Source organism: Rhineura floridana, chromosome 5, assembly GCF_030035675.1.
Source record: "Rhineura floridana isolate rRhiFlo1 chromosome 5, rRhiFlo1.hap2, whole genome shotgun sequence".
Lineage (NCBI taxonomy): Eukaryota > Metazoa > Chordata > Lepidosauria > Squamata > Rhineuridae > Rhineura > Rhineura floridana.
This window is the reverse complement of record NC_084484.1, coordinates 163,125,080-163,145,757: the sequence shown is the minus strand read 5'-3', so window position 1 is coordinate 163,145,757 and position 20,678 is coordinate 163,125,080. Positions and strand designations below refer to the sequence as shown.

Genomic DNA, 20,678 nt, shown 5'->3' with positions numbered 1-20,678 from the left:
TAGTCTGTGCAAATTCTGTTAAATAAATAATGAATAAATAAAAAGCCATACATGCTCCTTCTAGCCTCCCCCACCTTTGCGCAGTGAAGTATGCACTGCCCAGCCCAGTGAAAAATGTTGCTTCCTACCAAAAAAAAGAAAAGAAAAAAAGGAAATGTCTTCAGTCTCATCAAGACGGTGAGCATATATGCATGCAATGGAAGGATGGATCTGTAAATGTTGGTTCTCTCAGTTTCTCATGTTCCTAATCTGAAATTCAGTTCTCCACATTTCTGCAGCAATTTGGGATTTTTAAGAAAATATCCTCATGAAAATTCTTCAGCATTTTTGTGCAGATTTCTCATAATAATCACATTTTTGTATGCAGTTTTGATTAACATACACATTCTTGCAGGCATGTTCTTCTAATATAAGGCATTTTAAAAAATTATGCACACTTTCAGCTAATATGTGCATTTTTGTAAACATTCTTTAGTTGAAGAACTACAGTGCAAAATTCACATAACTGCAAATTTCAAAGGATGGCTGTGTTTCGGTTTGCATATTGTTTCGGAAAGTGCAGATTTTGTGCAGAGCCAAAAGCCTTAACAATATAATTTTTTTTAAAAAATCAAACAGATTATTAAGCAGATTTGATAGATTTGGCTTCAAATGGAAACTGAATTGAATTATTCCCCATCCCTAATGTAATGCCTCCGTCCTGGAGAAAAACTACAGATCCTAAATTAACGGCCTGACGTGTTCAGTCTGCAACATTGATTGTATATGACCTGTGTGTGTCTTGTTTAGATTCATGAGCTATAACCCCTGAAGGCATTTTTCCCCCCTCTGAGCTCCCTGGCGATTCAAACTGGAACGTAGAAAGACCAGCTGATCCCACGGTTATTCTTCACAGTCTTTTTTGCTGTCCCCAGCTTGTTGCTTTGGTTCAGAAAGTGATGGTGTGGTTGAAACATGTTATTAAAGTGAATGGTGGGATTTTAGTTTATAGTTTCCATTTAAGGTCTGATTTAGTAGGAGGATGGTCATCCTTCTTAGATCGGGGATATACATATGAAAGGAAATATTTACGGACAGTTAATTCACACCACCATCCTTTGCTCTAAGATAACTACTGCTCCCTCCCTCCCTCCCTCCATCCTTAAAACTTCTTTAGTCCTTCCCTGCTGCAATCTTTGCTACACTGAAACAATGGGCCATGTTACTTACCACCAGAGAAAAATAAATCTTGAATCCAGGTTTAGCCACAAAGAAGTCATCAGATTTGAAGGTGATCTTCAGCTGGTTTGTTTTTGATGTTATTCTTGGAGGAGCTTCCTTGTATCCACACCACCGTCCTCGGATAAGCGTGCTGATTTTGGATATATCTTCCACTTCCACAAAGTCATATCTGGGAGTCAGGGCAATGAGTTAATCAGCTGGGATGAACATGTTCATTATACAATGATGCAAGAAAAACATTCTTCTCTCTTAACTGCTATTTCGTTTATGATGTACATTATATTTCTGTATCTTAAGTATTCTGATGTTTTTTATTGACTATTTTATTTGAATGGGTCTGTGACTGTATATTAATAAACTAACTTTAACAATAAAATGAAATAAAAAGTAAAAAACATAAGAAGTACAATGATGCAGAACTAGGACTGAGATGAAAGTGCTCTCCTTATGAACTTTCTCAATCAAATTAAGGCCCCAATTTGCACTATACATTTAAAGCAGTATTATTTCTCTAAAACAGCCATGGATTCCCCCCCCAAAAATGTGGGAAATGTAGTTTGTTAAGGGGGCTGAGAGTTGTTAGGAGACTCTTATTCCCCTCACAGAGTGACAATTCCCAAAGTTCCCTGGGAAGAGGGAATGACTGTTAAACCACTCTGACAATTGTAGCTCTATGAGGAGAATAGGGGGTCTCCTAACAACTCTCAGCACCCTTAACAAACTACATTTCCAAGATTCTTTGGGGGAAGGCATGACTGTTTAAAGTGGTATAATACTGCTTTAAATGTATAGTGCAGGTGGAGAGTAAGGGAGGTTGGGGGCAAGATTCCCTGTCAAATTTTGGGTGTGTGTGAAATTATGATGGGAGATGTCAAAACTTACTAGGTATGGAGTATTTGTCCTAGTGGCCATCACCTGGTGGCTGCCATTTTATCTTACAACCCCTGTAGAAGAATGCTATGTGATGATTTAGTAAAACATTGTGGCTCTTAATTAGTGCTAGGGGCTGCCCTTATTTTTACCCAGAAGCCTCCACTAGAGTTATGCTACATCATATAGCATTGTTCTACCCCAGGACTCGGAAACTTTTTTCAGGCCAATGGCTGCACTGCCATCTGGGCAACCTCCTGGGGCCACATGCCAGTGGCTGGTAGGCCAAGTGGCCAGAAGGTCTAGAGGAGCTACAACTGCAACTTGTACATTTGTATTATAGGCTAGTTTCTATACAAACTCACATGCCCCCCGGTATCATCCATCAGGGAACTTAGAGGCATTTTCAGAGCTCAAAGACACATTCCTTAAGGCAAAAACATTCAAGGATGGTAAGAAGCAGGGCTAGTGAGGGTTGTGGCCTGAGATTCCCTGTTCTGTGCAGTGCTGAAAGTGGAGCGGGATGGGGTACATGCCATCCTGTCTATTTTTCACTCTTTGTTGTTGTTACATGCCTTCAAGTCAATTACAACTTATGGTGACCCTATGAATGAGTGACCTCCATTAGCATTTGGATACTCTGTTCATAGGGTTTTCATGGTAAGAGGTATTCAGAGGTGGTTTACCATTGCCTGCCTCTGAGTTTGGATGCATCTTAGTCTGGTGTCTCAGCTTTGACCATTCAGCCTTGGGTGCCCCTGCTAGGAGTCTAGCCTCTCGGTCTAGACTCCTGACGGCATTGCTCTCAGCTTCTTTGACATTCTCAAACCCCCTCCTCACATTAAAGTGTGCATCTTTTTCCCCCCACCCTAGTGGACCTAAAACCACCACACTTCTTTTAATTGGATGTAAAACCAGCATAGATGATACACAGTGCAGCAGTTCCCAAAACCTTCCCCCCCATGAACTGCTAGAAAATTGCTGAGGGTCTTGGTGGACCAGTTGATGGTTTTCTCTGCCTGTCGTGGCAATTGTAATGCACTGTGGTAGATGCTGCATGATTTTTAAATATATTTTATTGCTACTTTTATTTTCTTATACCTATTTCTGAGGTATTATATTTTATTGCATTCCAGTTTGAATTCAAATTTTAATATCATAAAATGCAATATAAGAAATAAAAGCAATAAAAATACAATAAAATCAATATGAATGTGATGGATGTGTTGTCTCCCATCTTCAACCACAAATCCATAGACACATCACGGACCACCTGAATGACCCTTGCGGACCATTGGTGGTCCACGGACCACAGTTTGGGAATCTCTGACACAGTCTAAGGTTACACCAATAGTGTAAAAAGTTACGTGATCCAGGTCAGACCTATTTGTGGAGCTAAAAGAGGTAGATTCCTGCCAAGAGCAGTACCTTCTTTTTCCGACAACTGAAAGCCTAAGATTAGGTCTTGGAGGACGGGGAAGTTGATCATCCAAGTGCCTGCCTCATGCTTACTGCCTCAGCTCCATGACGCTTTGGCCAGGACAAGACATACAGATATGGAAAGATGGCCTACAAACCAATCTATATTCACTAATAGGCAAAAAACCTGTTACCAAATTCTTCCAAGCTACACAGGAAGTGGATTGGACTGTGAAAGACCAACCCAAATGGTGTTTGCATTTTGACCAATTTGTAGGGCAGTACAATATCTCAGAGAGGAGGTCAAGTCTCCTGTTTCCCTGGTGCATTTGCTATAGCAGCCCAATTTCCCTGCTTTTTAAAGTTTGATAGAATAGCTGTGGGCTATAGGAACGTTCTTAAACCGCAAGGTTTTTTGCCTATTAGTGAATTTCCCTGCTTTTTAATCCGGGAGGTAAGAAATGGGATCCTGTGCAAGTTTGCTGAGAATGGATGGATCATTTGCATGCTTATTGAGTTCAATGGGATTTACTCCCCTGCAATCATGCTTAGGATAGGTGAAACTGACCATAGAGGATGGGGAGGGGAGGAGTAGGAGTAGGGAGGGGAGGAAACGCAAAGGGGAGGACTGGGGGGGAGCAGGCAGGAGGGGGAGGGGTGGAGTACAGGTTTGATCATTTGCATGTTTATTGAATTCAGTGTGATTTACTCCCGTGCAATCATGCTTAGGATAGGTAAAACTGACCAGGGGGGAGGGAGGAAGGGCTGGAGTGGGCAGGGGAGGAGGAAGGGAGAGGAGAGGAGAGGAGAGGGGGAAAGCAGGTCTTATCATTTGCATGCTTATTTTCAATGGGATTTACTCCTATGCAATTTTGGTTAGGATAGGAAAAACTGACCATGGGGGAGGAGGAGTGGGAAGGAGCATATTGGAGGGGGGCAAAGGAAGGGGGAGGGGAGGATAGGTTTGATCATTTGCATGCTTATAGAGTTCAATGGTATCTACTTCCATGCAATCATGTTTAAGATAGGTAAAACTGACCATGGGGAGGAGGAAGGGGAGGGGGAGGGGAGGAGGGGGAAGGGGAAAGAGGGGATTGGAAGGGGATGGGGAGTGAGGGGAAAAGGAAGGGGGAGGGAAGGGGCAAGAGGGGGGGTAAGAGGGAGAAGGGAGGGTGGGTTTGATCATTTGCATATTTTTTTGAGTTCAATGGGATTTATTTCTATGCAATCATGTTTGGAAATGGACTGCCTTCAAATCAATCCCCACCTATGGCGACCCTTTCATGGTAAACGGTATTCAGAGGTGATTTCACCATTGCCTTCATCTGAGGCTGGGAGGCAGTGACTGGCCCAAGGTCACCCAGTCAGCTTCATGGCTGTGTGGGGATTCAAACCCTGGTCTCCCAGGTCGTAGTCCAACACTGACCCAGGGAAGGGGCAGAGAGTGGGAGGGGAGGAGATTGGGTAGGTGGGCACTGGGCAGAAGGGAAGCCCCTTTCCTTTCCAAAAGGAAAACATTGTAAACAGAATCATTCTTTTTCAGGCTTTCCCCCACCTTTTTATTCTACAGCAGACACATGTAGCCGCCTACCAAATTTAAACCAAAGTTTTCCCTGGCCACATCCACACCAGGCCTTTATTTCACTTTGGACAGTCATGGCTTCTCTCGAAGAATCCTGGGAAATGTAGTTAGTGCAGGGTGCTGAGAGTTGCTAGGAGACGCCCTGTTCCCCTCACAGACCTTCAATCAGAGTGGCTGACTGTTAAACCATTCTCTCAGGGGAATAGGAGTCTCTTAGCACCCTTCACAAACTACACTTCCCAGGATTCTTTGAGGGAAGCCATGACTGTCTCACATGAAATCAAAGTCTGGTGTGGGTGTGGCCCTCTGATTAGCTAAACTCAGCAGATGTGAGGCTTTTAGAACTCTTGACAGTTGGTTCTTACTGAACATGCTCCGTGTTATCATTGGGTTCCAGTCAAAATTTATTAAATTAATTAAAAGTCAGCCAGGCATTTTTTCAACTTTTCAACTGCAGAAGATGAAGGTCAGAGTATGGGGTAAGGTCAGTATTAGGATTATAGGTACTCTGTGAATATGGCTGATTTTTAATGACTTTCAACAGATTATGAGAACTCTCAGAGAAAAAAGTCCAAAAGGGCTCTGAGGTTTTTTTCTCTCTTTTTACACTTTGAACCTTCTATTCTCTGTGACTGTTTTGTGTATCGCCATGAAAATTGACAGGGTTGTTAAGCAAGCGTTTCTGAGTTCAGGACTATATGTTTTGTAAGGTTTTGTTTTGAAATGAGTTTATGGGAAGCCTCAGAATGGCATGGGGGTATTTTCAATTTAACATTGCGGAATGTGAAAAATCTCCACTGGCTATAGTATACAGCCACTCTCATGGCTGTATAAACACATGGGGAGTGCTAACTTTGACAATATGCCAAAGGAATTTCAACCACTTAAAGTGGCTTCTTTTATCACATCAACAGCAGAATAGGAATGGGCATTCATTCTTACGAGTGGATATCATCATCTCTCCCAGGAGAAAGACCATCCACTCTGCACTCATTAGCTTGGCTTATTAATATATTTATTCATTTGCAATAAAAGTCTATCAACATTAAGAAAAAATAAAGTAGCAGCGAACAGCATAAAAACAACAATAAAATTACATTCATAAAGCAAAATCAAATATAAAATACATCACAACACTACATTTTTTAAAGCCAGGAATTTGTGTAAAATATTGGTTGGGGAAGGAACATCATCATCTTACTCTGCCACTAGAGGTATGGAAAGGAGCATACAGTTACACCCTTAGAATATCTAGAAACCTTTTTGAAGGTATGCCATGCTTGATAGTAGGCTGTGTTCGCTAATGGTTTTGATTTGATGTCAAGCAGGAGGGGGGAACCTGTAGTCCTCCAGATGTTATTAACCCCCATGATCCCCAGCCACAAAGGGTGCTGGACAGGGCTGCTGGGAGTTGTAGCCCAACAACATCTGCAGTCCCACAGGTTTCCATCCCCTGATTTATAGTAACTCTATTCTTTTCATGGCTGTGATTAACAACCAACTCCAATTATTTCAAAATGTGAATGAACTCATTCAAGCTGGTTAGCACATAGTTCAGATGGTTATAAAGATGGGTATGGCTCCTAAGTGAGCCTGTATTTATGTTGAGACCAGATGGGACTTTGCCCCAACATTGAAGTGTCTTGGTCCCACCGGTAGCCCCAGCAACTTAAAAGGCGACATGCTTGGGGAAGGAACGTAGTTCAGTGTTAAAATCATCTGCCTTGCATGCAGAAGGTCCCAGGTTCCATCCCCGGCATCTCAAGATAGGGCTGGGAGAGGGTCCTACCTGAAACCCCAAAGAGCTGCTGCCAGTCAGTGTAGACAATACTGAGCTAGATGGACCAATGATATGACTCAGTAGACGGCAGCTTCTTATATTGCTATGTTCCAAGGTGCGCAATGGTGTTCTCCCTTGCTGTTGCTGTTGCCACCACTGTTCCAGTCCTTGACCATGCTGTCTGTTACACCCAGCATCTGCAGGCGCAGAAAGGCTCTTAACTGTGGCATCACTGGCTGGGAGGAAGGAGGTGCCACTACTCCTTAATGCCTATGGCTACAAAACTGGCAGGCCAATTAGGTTTCAGACTATTGCTATGGAAGTTTGTTTTACCATTACCTGCCACCACCAATCTCTGACCAATCTGAACAGCAATGTGTTCAAGCAGAGTAGCCACAATCTGATACTTCCAAGTTTTAAAAACTTTTTAGATCCTAGTGTGATAACACGTACTGTACATCTGTCTTTGAAAACCTGTTGTGTGAAGTTCAGGCATGCTTGGATCTTTCCTTGGCTATAGCCCCCAAATCCCCAACAGGACTTTGTGGGTTATTTATCATGGGCTAAAATTCATCCATATGCTTTGGATGCTCTGTGGAAGCAAAAAAAAAAAGCCATAAAGCAGCCGGTGCAGCCAAGAATATGGCTCCTTTGCGTGCCCAAATGAGCCCAAATTGTATCTTTATTCAAAATAAACATTAAAAAGAGCAAACTCTGCATAGAGGCAATCAGCCTAGTCAAACACTGAACTGTGCCTCAGCCCATCCCTTCCCATTCCTAACTGTTCTACAAAAACAGAAAACATTTTGGATGCTGTACAGATTTTTCTGCAAGTTGGATGAGAGTCCTAGTCTCATACTTTAGAGGGAAGAATATCAGTCTGATTATAGTCTTTGAACTCCTAGAACAGGGGTAGCCATCACAGTGGCCTCCAGTTATTGCTGGACTACAACTCCCATAATTCCTAACTACTGGGCATGCTGGCTGAGACTGATGGGAGCTGGAGTCCAATCATATCTAGAGGACACTACATTGGCTTCCCCTGTCCTAGAACTACTTCTCTAGAAGGTAAGTTGCAGAAGGTAAGATGCAGCTGCTGAAAGACAAATAAGTAAGTGAGCCCCTAGTCTGAAGCCCCCAGACAGTCTAAGAAAAGGATGGGTGAAGGGAATCATTGGAGCTTTGGAAACTGCTTAATGAGTTAGGCAATTGGTCCATCTAGCTCAGTATAAAATACACCAGGAATGGCGTGTGGCCCTCCAGATGAAGTTGGATCACAGGTGCCATCATCCCTGATCATTGACCATGCTAACTTGGACTCATGGGAGATAGTATCAGATCAATCCTATATCAGTCTACTTAGAAGTAAGCCTCATTGAGTTCAATAGGGGTGTAGGATTATAGCCAAAGAGTGCTTCCAGACTATCACTGTTTTCAAGGGGGATTCAATCACGTACCGGCAAATTCAGGTCGTGCAATTACAGCTGATTGTGAGGTCTAGGTCAACAAACCTGCTTCCCCAAAATATTACACTTTTTTGATAAGAAATGTGATGAGGAAATGTATGGAAAAGTGTGGGATAACTCTTGCTTGATACAATACCATCTAACCTCCCTGCAAACAGATCAGGATAAATAGTCACTAAATAGCCAATGTTGTCTAACCTTCCTACAAACAAATCAGGATGAATGCTCAATAAATAGCACCCTACGTATCAGCAAACACTTAAATCAGGGATAGCCCACTGGATCTTGTGGGACTCCAGCTCTTGCCAGGCCGAACCAGCATTGCCAATCATCAGGGATGATGGGAGTAGCCCAACATCATTTAGGGGGCTTAGGCCCAGGCTATTTGTGAGACCGTATCTCCCTATATGAGCCTACCTGGGCCCTGAGATCTTCGGGAGAGGCCCTCCTCTCAGTCCCACCACCGTCACAAGTGTGATTGATGGGGATGCGAGATAGGGCCTTTTTGGCGGCTGCCCCTAGGGTTTGGAACTCCCTTCTGAGGGAGGCAAGAATGGCCCCCTCTTTACTGTCCTTTCGTCCACAGGTGAAGACTTATTTATTCCAGCAGGCTTTTGGAGTAGAAGTTGTTTAAGACAGGACTTCTAGAGGTATCCCATATTGTTTTACTGTTTGATTACATTATTCTTAAATTGGTTTTAGGTATTTTTAGGTGATGTTTAATTGTTTTAATGCTGTAATGAGTTTAATTCTATTTTAAATGTAGATTTTTATATGCCCAAATTATATGTACCCATTTTTAGTTGTAAGCCGCCCTGAGTTCCAGTTTTGGAAAAAGGGCTGGGTATAAATGAAGATAACAACAACAACAACAATAATACCACAATGGCTGCCCCTGACTTTAATTCAAAGCAAGAGGTTTCTGCTTGGGACAAGAAATCCTACTGTAATAGAGTTGATGTTTGGTGTGTTGAGCTAAACTGAAATAATTTCTACAAGCTCCCCAAGTATGCCAAGCAGACAGTTGGCTAGCGTATTTTTTTTTAATGTTTTGGTCCTGGGTTTTTTTTGTGTGTGTGTGATGATATGATTAACATTTCATGAGCCCAGCCCCACTCACCTGCAGATATCATTCTCTGGCTCCTCTAGTCCAAATAGATTATCAAACACCAACTGTATTCTTGCGTTCTCTGGTGAAAGCAGCCTCCATGTTAATAACACATTCCTGGGGTAGTTGTGTGGGAAACGAGGGCTGTGGATGTCGCCATTTCGCAAGATGTGGATGGTCTCTTCTTTCCGGTACAAGGCTATGAGGTGATTGCTCTCTGTTAGTAATCACAACATGTAGGAATTAGTAGGTTGTTCAAAACAGGAGAGGGAAACAGTTTCACAGCAAACTGAAAATAGATCAGCGTTTTCACATTAGCAGACAAGGGGACGTTCCCAGTCCTACCTAGATATGTCGGGGATGGAATCAGAGAGCTTCTGCATGCAAAGTCAACAATCTCCCACTGAGCTACGGTCTTTCTCCTGAAAGGAACATTGTTCCTAAAATCTTTTAGGCATCACAGAACTCTTTGGTCATTGTTCTTAAAAGTCACACCATGAATTATGGTCTCTTTGGCCAAAGTCAACTCGAAGCATGATTCAATCGACATCTGTCTTCTTAGTAACTTCCCACCATTGTTCTCAAAGCAATTAGAAATAAGTAGATAGGAACCAACTTTGGTTTTTTATTTTGTTCTTATCACGTATACCAGCTGAAGAAGTGTGGCTTGAGAGCTTGCATTTTTTAAAAAATATCTAGAGATGGTCTTTCAGCAACATATATTATCTTTATACTTTCTTTGTTTTTCATTTGTGGGACTGACTGGACAGCCACCTGTCGGGTATGCTTTAATTTTGATTCCTGCATTGAGCAGGGGTTGGGCTCGATGGCCTCACAGGCCCCTTCCAATTCTATGATTCTATGTTGGGTGAATCTACACATTATACTTTGCAAGCCACAATGATCAGCTGATCATTGGGGCTTGCACAGAGCTATGTCCTGCACTTTGCAAGCCCTGATTAGACCAGGGTTCTCCTGCAAGTAAAGTGTCAGAAACCCTTTCTTCAGAGGATAAGGAGGGAAATACAGAATGGAAGGGGGAATTGCCTCCAGGGCTGGCCCCAGAAGCACCTAACCTACTGAAAGCACTTCCAGATGCAGAAACCATGAAGCCTGCACCCCTCTGGTCTGAGGACATTGTGCTGTCTTCCTCTGACTCAGGGGATTCCATCTCAGATGCCCCTGGGCAATCAGAATCTCCTCATCAGAGTGAATGACTGCTGGAGAACGCTGGGCCCCTTTAAATGAAGAGGCACCTCTCAGTGATGGCGGAGCCGCTACAGGGATGGAGTTGCGGTGCCCATGAAAGGCTCAGTAGATGAAGCCTTCTCTTCTGTCATCAGAACTTGCCTCAGAACATAGAGGAGCACTACTTGCATACAGCGATACCTGCGTAGAGCCCCTTCACATGTTGGCTGAACGCATGGATGACATGGCCTCCAGACACCTTGGCAACAGGAGTCAGGGCTAATCTCTGCAGTCCTGTGACAGCTTCACACTTTTTTTTTTCAATATGGGGGTGGATCATCCGGTCACGTTAGTTTCAGCTTCTCCTGCTGCTAACATTTGTGCATTACTCTTATGCTCTCAGACTTTGGGACAAGGAGGACAAGGATTGATAATGATGATTTTACTTCTGAATAAATTGACACAGAAGGGAAGAAAACTCCAATCAAACTGAAGGGCAGATTTTGTAAGATTAAAGGAAGAGAAATGCCTTATACTGAGTCAGTCTGCTGGTCCATCTAGCTCAGTAAAGTCTACAATGATTGGCAGCAGCTCTCCAGGGTTTCTGACGGGTTTCCCCCAACCTTACCTGAAGATTCCAGGGATTGAACCTGGAACCTTCGGCATGCAAGGCAGATGCTCTGCCACTGAGCTACGGCCTTCCCCATATAACAGCCTTAGCTCCTTATGCTTCTTTTATTGACAGGCGAAAATGAACTGATGAGGAGGGACCCTTGATCTACCTAGGCTTTTGAAGCGTGGATGGTTAGGGAAAAATAAAGTGAATTTAAGATCAACATTTGGAGCTCTTGTTCAGATCCACTTAGAAATACAAATGTAATGATTTCTTCTCTTCCCCTGGGCTGTTTCCCACTAGGTGGGCGGATGCTGGTATCCACATCCATCAAATTCTGCGTTAGAAATGGAAGTATGTCAGTAGTCCATCAGCTGTCCCTCTGGAGATTGAATAACTCTATCTGCAAAAACAGCTTGAAAAATATATAAGAGAAGAGTCTGGGCACTTGTCACTCAAAATGGCTTTAAAAAAAAAAAGATTAAGCTGCATCATTTTATAGACTCTTATTCTGCTGTTCACTTCATATTCCCTAGTAGAAATTTCCCAAAGCAACTCAGATTAAAATAAATTACACTTATGATCAGTCACTTAAAATGAATAAAAGAGGTTGTCTGTCAGGCATAGGTGAAGCAAACAGGCACATAACATGTAGCATCCTGATAAAAAAATTTGAAATGCGTGTGGGGGGGAGAATCCATTCCCCATAACTGCTTCTATGTCAAACGGGCGCATTATATTTTATGTCTGTCATTCTTTTAATGGAATAACGTATGAAGTGTTAAAATGTTTTTAGTGCTTTTGTTTGCCGTCCTGGGCTACTACTGGGAGAAAGGATGGAATATAAATAAATAAATAAATAGTTCTCAAATGGCTTGTATACTTTGATATCTGAACCCAATGCAAAATATATGGCAAGAATCATTGGGGGAGCCATTATAACAGTGTTAATAGTAACAATCCTTATAAAGTGATCCGGATTATATACTCCAAGTAATGTTTGCTTCATCTTAGAACTTTTACAAGTTTGGGGCCCCACAAGGCCTCCCATCTCCCCTGAAGCAATTTATTTGAGGAGGAAGGGAAATAGTGGTTGTGGAAGGGCAATGGGAACAGTCCCTAGCTACAGCAGCACAGTATAGGTAAAATGGGATTCAATCTCCATCCTCATGCCCCAGAGCAGAGGTATTATGATACAGAGCTATCTTGGATCCACCACTTGCATGGCCAGAAGAGGGAGCAAAGAAGATGCCTCAACAGGGACAACAGCAGCATGGGCAATTCTGACCTCCAAAACCCAGTGGAGGAAATCTGTGCTATCGAGAGCAGCCATGACCCTGTTGCTGAAGTGATGAGGATGTGGTATGTCTCCCAACAAGTCCTAGATAGTCATGTGTGGGTTGCTGTGTTGCATTTGCTAGATGTCCAGGCTAGGAGCTCCAGTCCTTAGCTCAAACCAGAAATGAGCTCCCTTACAATTAACGTGAAAACCACTTCACTGGTTAGTGGCACATAAATTGTTGAAATAAATAATAATAAATAAATAACATGTCCTGGGTTCTTCTCTCCACCCCCAATCATTCCATTAGTCCCTATGGGGATGGTTCCCCATGCATGCGAAGACAGCAGACCATCTCCGTTAGCTGGTATAGGCCAAGTCAGCTATTCTATTCCAGATTAAAATCTGAGCCAGAGAAGAATTCAGGGGTTTTTAATGCTAGTATGAGCTTCTGACCTTTGCAGGTATCAGCAATTCAAACACTATCAATAGCTGCCTCTCATGCTTTTTAAGAGGCCAACTGATTGTTTAAGTATATGTTCTCATCTGATCTTTTTATATTGTTGTCATTATAACACAATCCTACACTCAGAAGTAAGTCCCAATAAATGTAATGAAACTTACTCCTAGGTATGTATAAGATTACAGTCCTAATCATGTTAGCTCATGGCCTGTTCTGTCTCTTCTCCCCCTTTCAGGGCAAGATGGTCCTTCAGGAGGTCTCAGGTAGCAAATTGGTGGAAAGAGAGTCTACCTTAGCTGGAACCATTGGTTGCTGCCTGGTGGGCAACTCAGGGTTGTATCCAGAGTCATACTCTGAGCAGACCCATTGAAATTGATGGATATATGTTAGCCAAGTTTATTGATTTCAGAGGGTCTACTCTGAGTATGACTTAGTTGGATACAAATGTCTGACTAAGGAGACACTTCAGTTGGAACTACTGGGAAACCAGAGTGGATGGTTCATCAAGTGGTTTCTGCCTTCTCTCTCCTTCTCTCAGAACAAAGATGGGTCTTCTGCAGCCTGCTTGGGAATGGCCATAGCTCAGTGGGAGGACATCTGCTTTGCATGCAGAAGGTCTCATGTTCAATCGCTGGGGTCTCCAGGTAGGGCTGGGAAAGACTTCCTGCCTGAAACCCTGGAGAGCCACTGCCAGCCAGTGCAGGCAGGACTGAATTAGATGGGGCAGTATAAGGTAACTTCCTATGTTCTTCACTGCCAGAGCTCTTTGGTGTGTATACCATTCTGCTCCTACAGAAAAGGCTTTGTGCATATACAGCCCTCACCAGGAGCTTTCCTTTCTAAATGTAAAGTAATATTTTTCTGTCTGTCTGGGGAGACCCCGGAGTAAGCAAAAAACCCTACCTTGCCTGCGAGTGGCCCCACTCTACTGGTTGGCACGAGGGTACTGAGTTTGCTATTACTTTAAAGCTGCCAGAACACTAATTTATCTCTGGCTAATTACCCATTCACCGCCAGGCAAGTGTTCCCTGTTATTCAAGCTGAAATATTCCGTTCATCAACCTATTCTTTAGGTACATTTACCCTTGAGATCCCAGCATGCTGCGAAGAGAGTGCCAGAGGCAATATGGTTTTAAACTGAACCTCATAATGCTTTGGAAAAGAAAGATGATGTAAGTTTAATCCAGCCTGCTAATAAAGGAAGGCATGCTAGCATTTCCCCCAACATACGTGATAAGCTCAGCACCATCCTTGCCATCTCTCGGCAAAGGAAGATTTGCGCTGTGTTCTGAGCTTCCCTAACACATCAGACTTGGGTCTGTGCTGGAAAACCCAGCACCTTGACGGAATCCCACAATAACCGAGTTTCACATTGGAATAAAGCATAGGTGCAAGGGATAAGAAATAAACATTATTAAGAGGCTGGAAAAAGGGCCCCGGTGTTTCATTTCTAGCAAGAAGAACCTTAGCTTTTTCATTTCTTTTCATTTCCCCCTCTGGAACTGGTGGGAAATGAAGAGTAATTGATTATGAGGAAGACATTTACGGCAGTGTTGGGAAGCATACCGGAGAGGCCAATACTGGTCAAAGCAAAATGGGAAGATAATGGTCCATTGAACGGCCTTAATATTGCACAATGTTTTTTCTCTCTCTCTCCATTTTGCACAAGAAAAAGGGAAAAGAAAACATGATTTCACTGGAAACGCTAGCATCATTAATCCTCAAAGGATAATGGGACATATGATGATGGGATGAGAGCCACATCTCAGTGATACAGCTTATGTTTTGCTTGCTTAAGGTTCCGGCTACAGTTTCCAGTTAAATGGATTTTGGGGTTAGATTGCATAGAAAATGGTAGTCCTTTGGGCCATCTGTCTGAAATTTGGCTGGCCTGATGCCTTGTCAGAGTAATAGAATTTCTCACCATTTCATCGCATTTAGACTGAAAGCACCGAAGTTACTGGCAGCAGAAGACTACCTGGGTCTTCCACTGAAATCCATGGGAAATGAAAACCAATGAATAATGAAAATGAAGGAACTACTAAGTCCTTTATGAACGCAAATGAAAAGCAAATGAATGAATAACTAAATAGATGAAGCTTTTGGCAATGAAAATGAATGGAGTAAAAAAATGCCTTTCCCCCCCCGAATGCCCCTAGAAACAAGTGACACAGGCTTATGTGGGATTGGGTAAAATGAACAAAAAGCAGCATAAAATCAATACTTTAAAAGAAGAAAATAAAATTTATTCAGAGAAACAGATGTAATATAATAACAGGAACAAATAAAACCTCAAATGAATGCCAGCTAAACATATAACTTCCCTTTGCTTATATGGGCAACTTATCCATTGCCTTTAACAGCTCATAAACTTACAATCAGGAGTGTAGTTGTCCAGGGCTCAGGGGGTCTTTTTGGGAGCAGGGTCCCAGCAGGGTCCCTATGTCTCCAGCATCCTATGAGCCAATCAGCATGAAAGGGGAGTGTGTTAGCCACTGAAAAGAATCTTCTAGCATGCTTCCTTGTCCTTTCCTGATGATTGGAGCCAGTCAGAGTGAAAGGAGGTGAGTCATTCACTGAGAAGACTCTTTTCAGTAGCTAACACTCTCCCCTTTTGTGTTGATCGGCTCCTGGGGATGTCTGTATTTGTGGGAGAAGACATTAACAAGGATCTCATTCTCAACCCAGTAGCAAAAAGCAGGAGCATCACTACCAGGGTGCGGAGGGTGCGGACCGCACCCGGGTGACACCCTGAGGGGGGTGACACCCAGAGCCGCCCCGCCCCGCGCCGTTGCTCCGCGCCAACTCCTCGGCGGTGGGTGGGCAAGACCAAAAGCAGGCGCCCGCTCGCTGGCGGTGAAGCCGGGACAGGCCTCCCACCACCAACCTGGAGCGTGTGGTGAGTGTGTGCGCCTGTGCGTGCGCACAAGACCAGCCACCCCCGTCCACGCACCTGGGAGGGCGCGCGCCGGAGGTCCGCACCCCCCCGCACTCCCACTAGTGACGCCGCTGGCAAAAGGGGAGGCATGGCTGTGACTATCATGAAGGGACCCTGCACGTCTGAATTTGCCATTTCACTACTGCTTACAACTCAATCAGGTACATGTCTACTCAAAAGTCCCACTTAGTTCTACAGAGCTTACTCCTGGCTAAGTGGAAATAGAATTTCAGCCTAATACATTTGTAGAGATATAGCTGCAGATATAGATGGAAAGAAGTGAAATATGATGAGCATAAAACTATTCTGTGTCATTGAACGTCATCCAACTAATGTATTGAAGTTGGTAATAGAAATGTTATTTTAGGGAGATGGTTGGCACAGAAATCCGAACACATGCACTCCACCCAAAGTCTTTCAAAATATTCAACAGTGCACTTTATTAAAAGGAAATTTTGTTGAGAAGCTGCCACAGAAATACATCTGTTTCCTACAAAACACACACACACAGCAGGAAGTAGTCAGTAAATCTACTTTTTCACCTACTTACATGACTAGGCAGTGAAGGCGAATAAAATAAATAGGTTAAATTATAAGGACAAAAATCACAGGTCACATAAGGACAGAGGAAGTCTCAAAGCCTCAAAGCCAAACGTTCCTGCCATCAGGTTGCTTTGCATTATGTGCTACCTCATTAAGTTTCTAAGCTAACCCACATGCTTTGAAGCATTATAATATGCTTACTTAGGATTAGAGAAGCACTCAAAACTCCTTATCTGGTCTAATTTAAGGCTCAGAGTTTTGGAGGAAGACCTAACATTTTGGAGAGCAAGTACACATTCAGAACCTAGAGGAGAAGAACCCAGTATTCAGTTGTGGGGGTCCTTCCCTCCTAACATCTGCTCAAAGTGGAACAAAATGTTGCATGTAATAAGTGTATTAATTGCATCTTTCAAAAACATAGCTGCAGACAACATTGGATATCTGGACACAAGGCGTAACAAACGTCAACTAATGCTAGATAAATCTTCTAATTATAAACTTTTACATTTAGTTTTGTTTGGGAATAAATTGATGTTTCATTTAAGGTTTGTGAAATCTATTTTAATATGGTATTTTATAGTTCCTCTACTTTCTGTATTTTTGCATACTATATATACATACATACATACATACATACATATATATATATATATATATATATATATATATATATATATATATATATATATATGGTATGTATGTAAAAGAGATGTTAACATTGCAAAATCCATCTGTGAACTGGGGAGTCAAGGGTCACCTTGCTGGTCATCTACCTACTGAAGCAGATGGAATAGACCAGGAATCCTGATTCCACATCAGGAATTCTTCCACTGAAGTTTGGCAATTGCTCATGTTAATAATAATAATAATAATAATTTTCAAAAATCCCTAGAATTCTGATCTGTTGATACTCTGGCACAGAAATTAAATGATGGAATACCACCATAATATTTCTTATGAATATGCGACCAGCTGAACAGCCTGACCATGCTAGAGGTCACATGCATTAGTCCTTCACTTGAAAGAATTGAGCAGTGTGTACTTTGGCTAGTGCTGATGGAGAACAGAAGCCCTCCTGGAAGTGATTTTTCTGCAAACCTGTAACCTGGTCCATAGTCCTGAGGGTCTTTGAGGGACATTTTCTATGGGTCTTACATTCTAAGCCAAGTATTGGTGCTTCACCTAGCATCCCAGCATAGTAAAACCAGGATTAATACAAAACTCACACTAAAGTCAGGATCATCCAGACCATGGTATTCCCGATCTCCACTAATGATTTGAAAAGAATGCTGATGAAAGTTAGAGGAAAGCACAAAAGCAGGACTACAGCTCAATGTCAAAAAGATTAAAGTAATGACAACAGAAGATTTATGTAACTTTAAAGTTGACAATGAGGACATTGGACTTGTCAAGGATTACCAATACCTCAGCAGTCATTAACCAAAATGGAGACAATAGTCAAGAAATCAGAAGAAGGCTAGGACTGGGCAGGGCAGCTGTGAGAGAACTAGAAAAGGTCCTCAAATGCAAAGATGTATCACTGAACACTAAAGTCAGGATCATTCAGTCCATGGTATTTCCGATCTCTGTGTATGGATGTGAAAGTTGGACAGTGAAAAAAGCGGATAAGAGAAAAATCAACTCATTTGAAATGTGGTGTTGGAGGAGAGCTTTGTGCATACCATGCACTGCGAAAAAGACAAATAATTGGGTGTTAGAACAAATTAAACCAGAACTATCACTAGAAGCTAAAATGATGAAACTGAGGTTATCATACTTTGGACACATCATGAGAAGACCTGATTCACTAGAAAAGATAATAATGCTGGGAAAAACAGCAGGGAGTAGAAAAAGAAGAAGGCCAAACAAGCAATGGATTGATTCCACAAAGGAAGCCACAGACCTGAACTTACAAGATCTGAACAGGGTGGTTCACGACAGATGCTTTTGGAGGTCGCTGATTCATAGGGTCGCCATAAGTCAAAATCGACTTGAAGGCACATAACAACACATGACATAAACACCTCTGATTGGAGCAATTAAAAGCACATATTTACCACACACACACCAGGGGGGCGGGGGAGAGAGAGAATAGAGTTTGTGATGTAGCACAGTGGGAGAGTATCTGCTTTGCATGTAGAAGCTCTCAGGTTCAATCCCCAGCATCTTCAGGTAGGGTTGGGAGAAGCCTCTCTCTGGAGAGCTGCTGCCAGTCAGTGTAGACAATACTGAGCTAGATGAACCAATGGTCTGACTCAATATAAGGTAGCTTCCGACATTCCTGCGGTTCTTCTGTACAATCCCTCTGTGTTAGGATGGATCAAGCTCCACTTGTGCATGCCTAAAATGAATGTATCACCTGAAACAGAACCTTCCGTACAACCAAGAATTATATGATTGTCATCTAAGAGGCTGGATGTTTGTATTCGTGTTTAGGCATCTTCATAGTGTGACTCATCAGTATTGTTTAGGCACCAGAGAATATCCAGTTCTAAGATCTGGCTATAACATTCCAATTCGTACAGACCCCCAGCCCTCCCACACTGCATGTAGAAACGTCAGTGTGAATTTGGGCTTGCATGCATAAATACTGATGCAAGGGCTTGTTTCTGAGCCAGAGGAGAGTCTGTGGCCCTAACAGCAGCCGGGATGAGGTGACCACCTCAGGCAGCAGATGCTGGGGGGCAGTAGCAGCATCAGCCCCCCCCCAGCCATTCCTCCTAAGCCCACCATCTTGTTTCCTTCTGTTGGAGGACAAAAAAACATAGGAAGTTTCCTTATATCAAGTTAAACCATTGACCCATCTAGCTCAGTATTGTCTACGCTGACTAGCAGCAGCTCTCCAGGGTTTCAGGCAGGAGTTTTTCCCAGCCCTACCTAGAGACACCAGGGATTGAACCTCAGACTGACTGCATACAAGGCAGATGGTCTTCCACTGAGCTATAGTCCTTCCCCCGCCCTGCCACACAGCTTCTCCTGCACTTCCTAAAAACACTGCCCCATCACATCTACAACATTCATTTAATGCACTGTTATACCACTTTAACAATCATGGCTTCCCCCACAGAATCCTGGGAGCTGTCATTTGTTAAGGGTGCTGGCCTCACCGTCCTACCATGACCAGCACCCTTAACAAACTACAGTTCCTAGGAATCTCCATGACCAGCAGTGTAGTGGCAAATTCAGAAGTAGAGAGTCCCTTCTTGTTAGTCAAAACCACACAAACCCTCTTTTGCTGCAGGGTTGAGAATGAGATCCTTGTTAAATGCCTTCTGTCACTCACAACGACATCCCTAAGAGCCAATAAGCATGAAAGAGGAGAGTGTTAGCTAGAAGACTGTTCCCAGTGGCTAACACACTCCCCTTTCATGCTGATTGGCTTGTAGGATGCTGGAGATATAGAGACCCTGCTGGGACCCTCTCCAAAAAGTGTAAGGGATCTAAGACTTCCCCCCCAGACCCTGGATGTCTACACCCCTGTCCATGACTGTTAAAGTGGTATAAGAATGCTTTAAATGTATACTATGGATATGACCCAAGTAGGGTTGCCATATTGCCCAGTTAGCCGGAAGATTTAAAACCTTTTATGCTGGGTAACTCTAATATCACACCAATGTTCTACATAGACTTTGATTCGTAGTTTATAACATTCTCCTGTGTAGTACACTGCTACAAACTGAATTGATCACATATTATAGCCATTCTGCCCCTGAGTTATCCTATAGGTTTTTTAAAACAGAGTTAAAAAGATGAGGAATAAATATTAAATGTCAAGGGACAAAATATATCTTTCTAGAGAAACAGAATAAATGTGTTGATTACTGTAGTAGAATATATGATCAGATTGTCTCTTTAGATGTACTTTTAAATGTACTTTAGATGCGCTTTTTGAGACTAGTAAACTTGCATCATTTACAGTGCAATCCAATACATGTCTACTCAAGTAAGCTCCATTGGGTTCAATGAGATTTACTCCCAGGTAAGTGTGTACTGGATTGCAGCCTTAATTATTTTTTGTTTGTTAGATTTTCTATGTATATTGCTTTTAAAAAAAAGAGATGTGGAGTAATTCAAATAGATTTTGTTCATTGTCTTTCACTACCTCATACTGAGGATATGATCAAAATTTCCTATAGCCCTGGAATATATTGCTATTGTTTCCAGTTAAGGCTATTCTGCCTGCATCATTTAGCATAGATGATCAGTGT

The 20,678-nt window shown here is 42.6% G+C and overlaps 1 protein-coding gene across 1 annotated transcript in view; it reads right to left on the bottom strand.

The window, feature by feature from the left end:
- PDGFD (platelet derived growth factor D) overlaps positions 1–20,678 on the bottom strand; it is a 248,993-nt gene that overhangs the window by 97,960 nt on the left and 130,355 nt on the right. Inside the window, exons 2-3 of the mRNA XM_061628718.1 lie at positions 9,459–9,663; positions 1,210–1,390 (exon numbers count right to left, since the gene is read on the bottom strand). Coding sequence (XP_061484702.1) covers positions 1,210–1,390; positions 9,459–9,663 — 386 coding nt within the window. The remainder of the gene's footprint in view (positions 1–1,209; positions 1,391–9,458; positions 9,664–20,678) is intronic.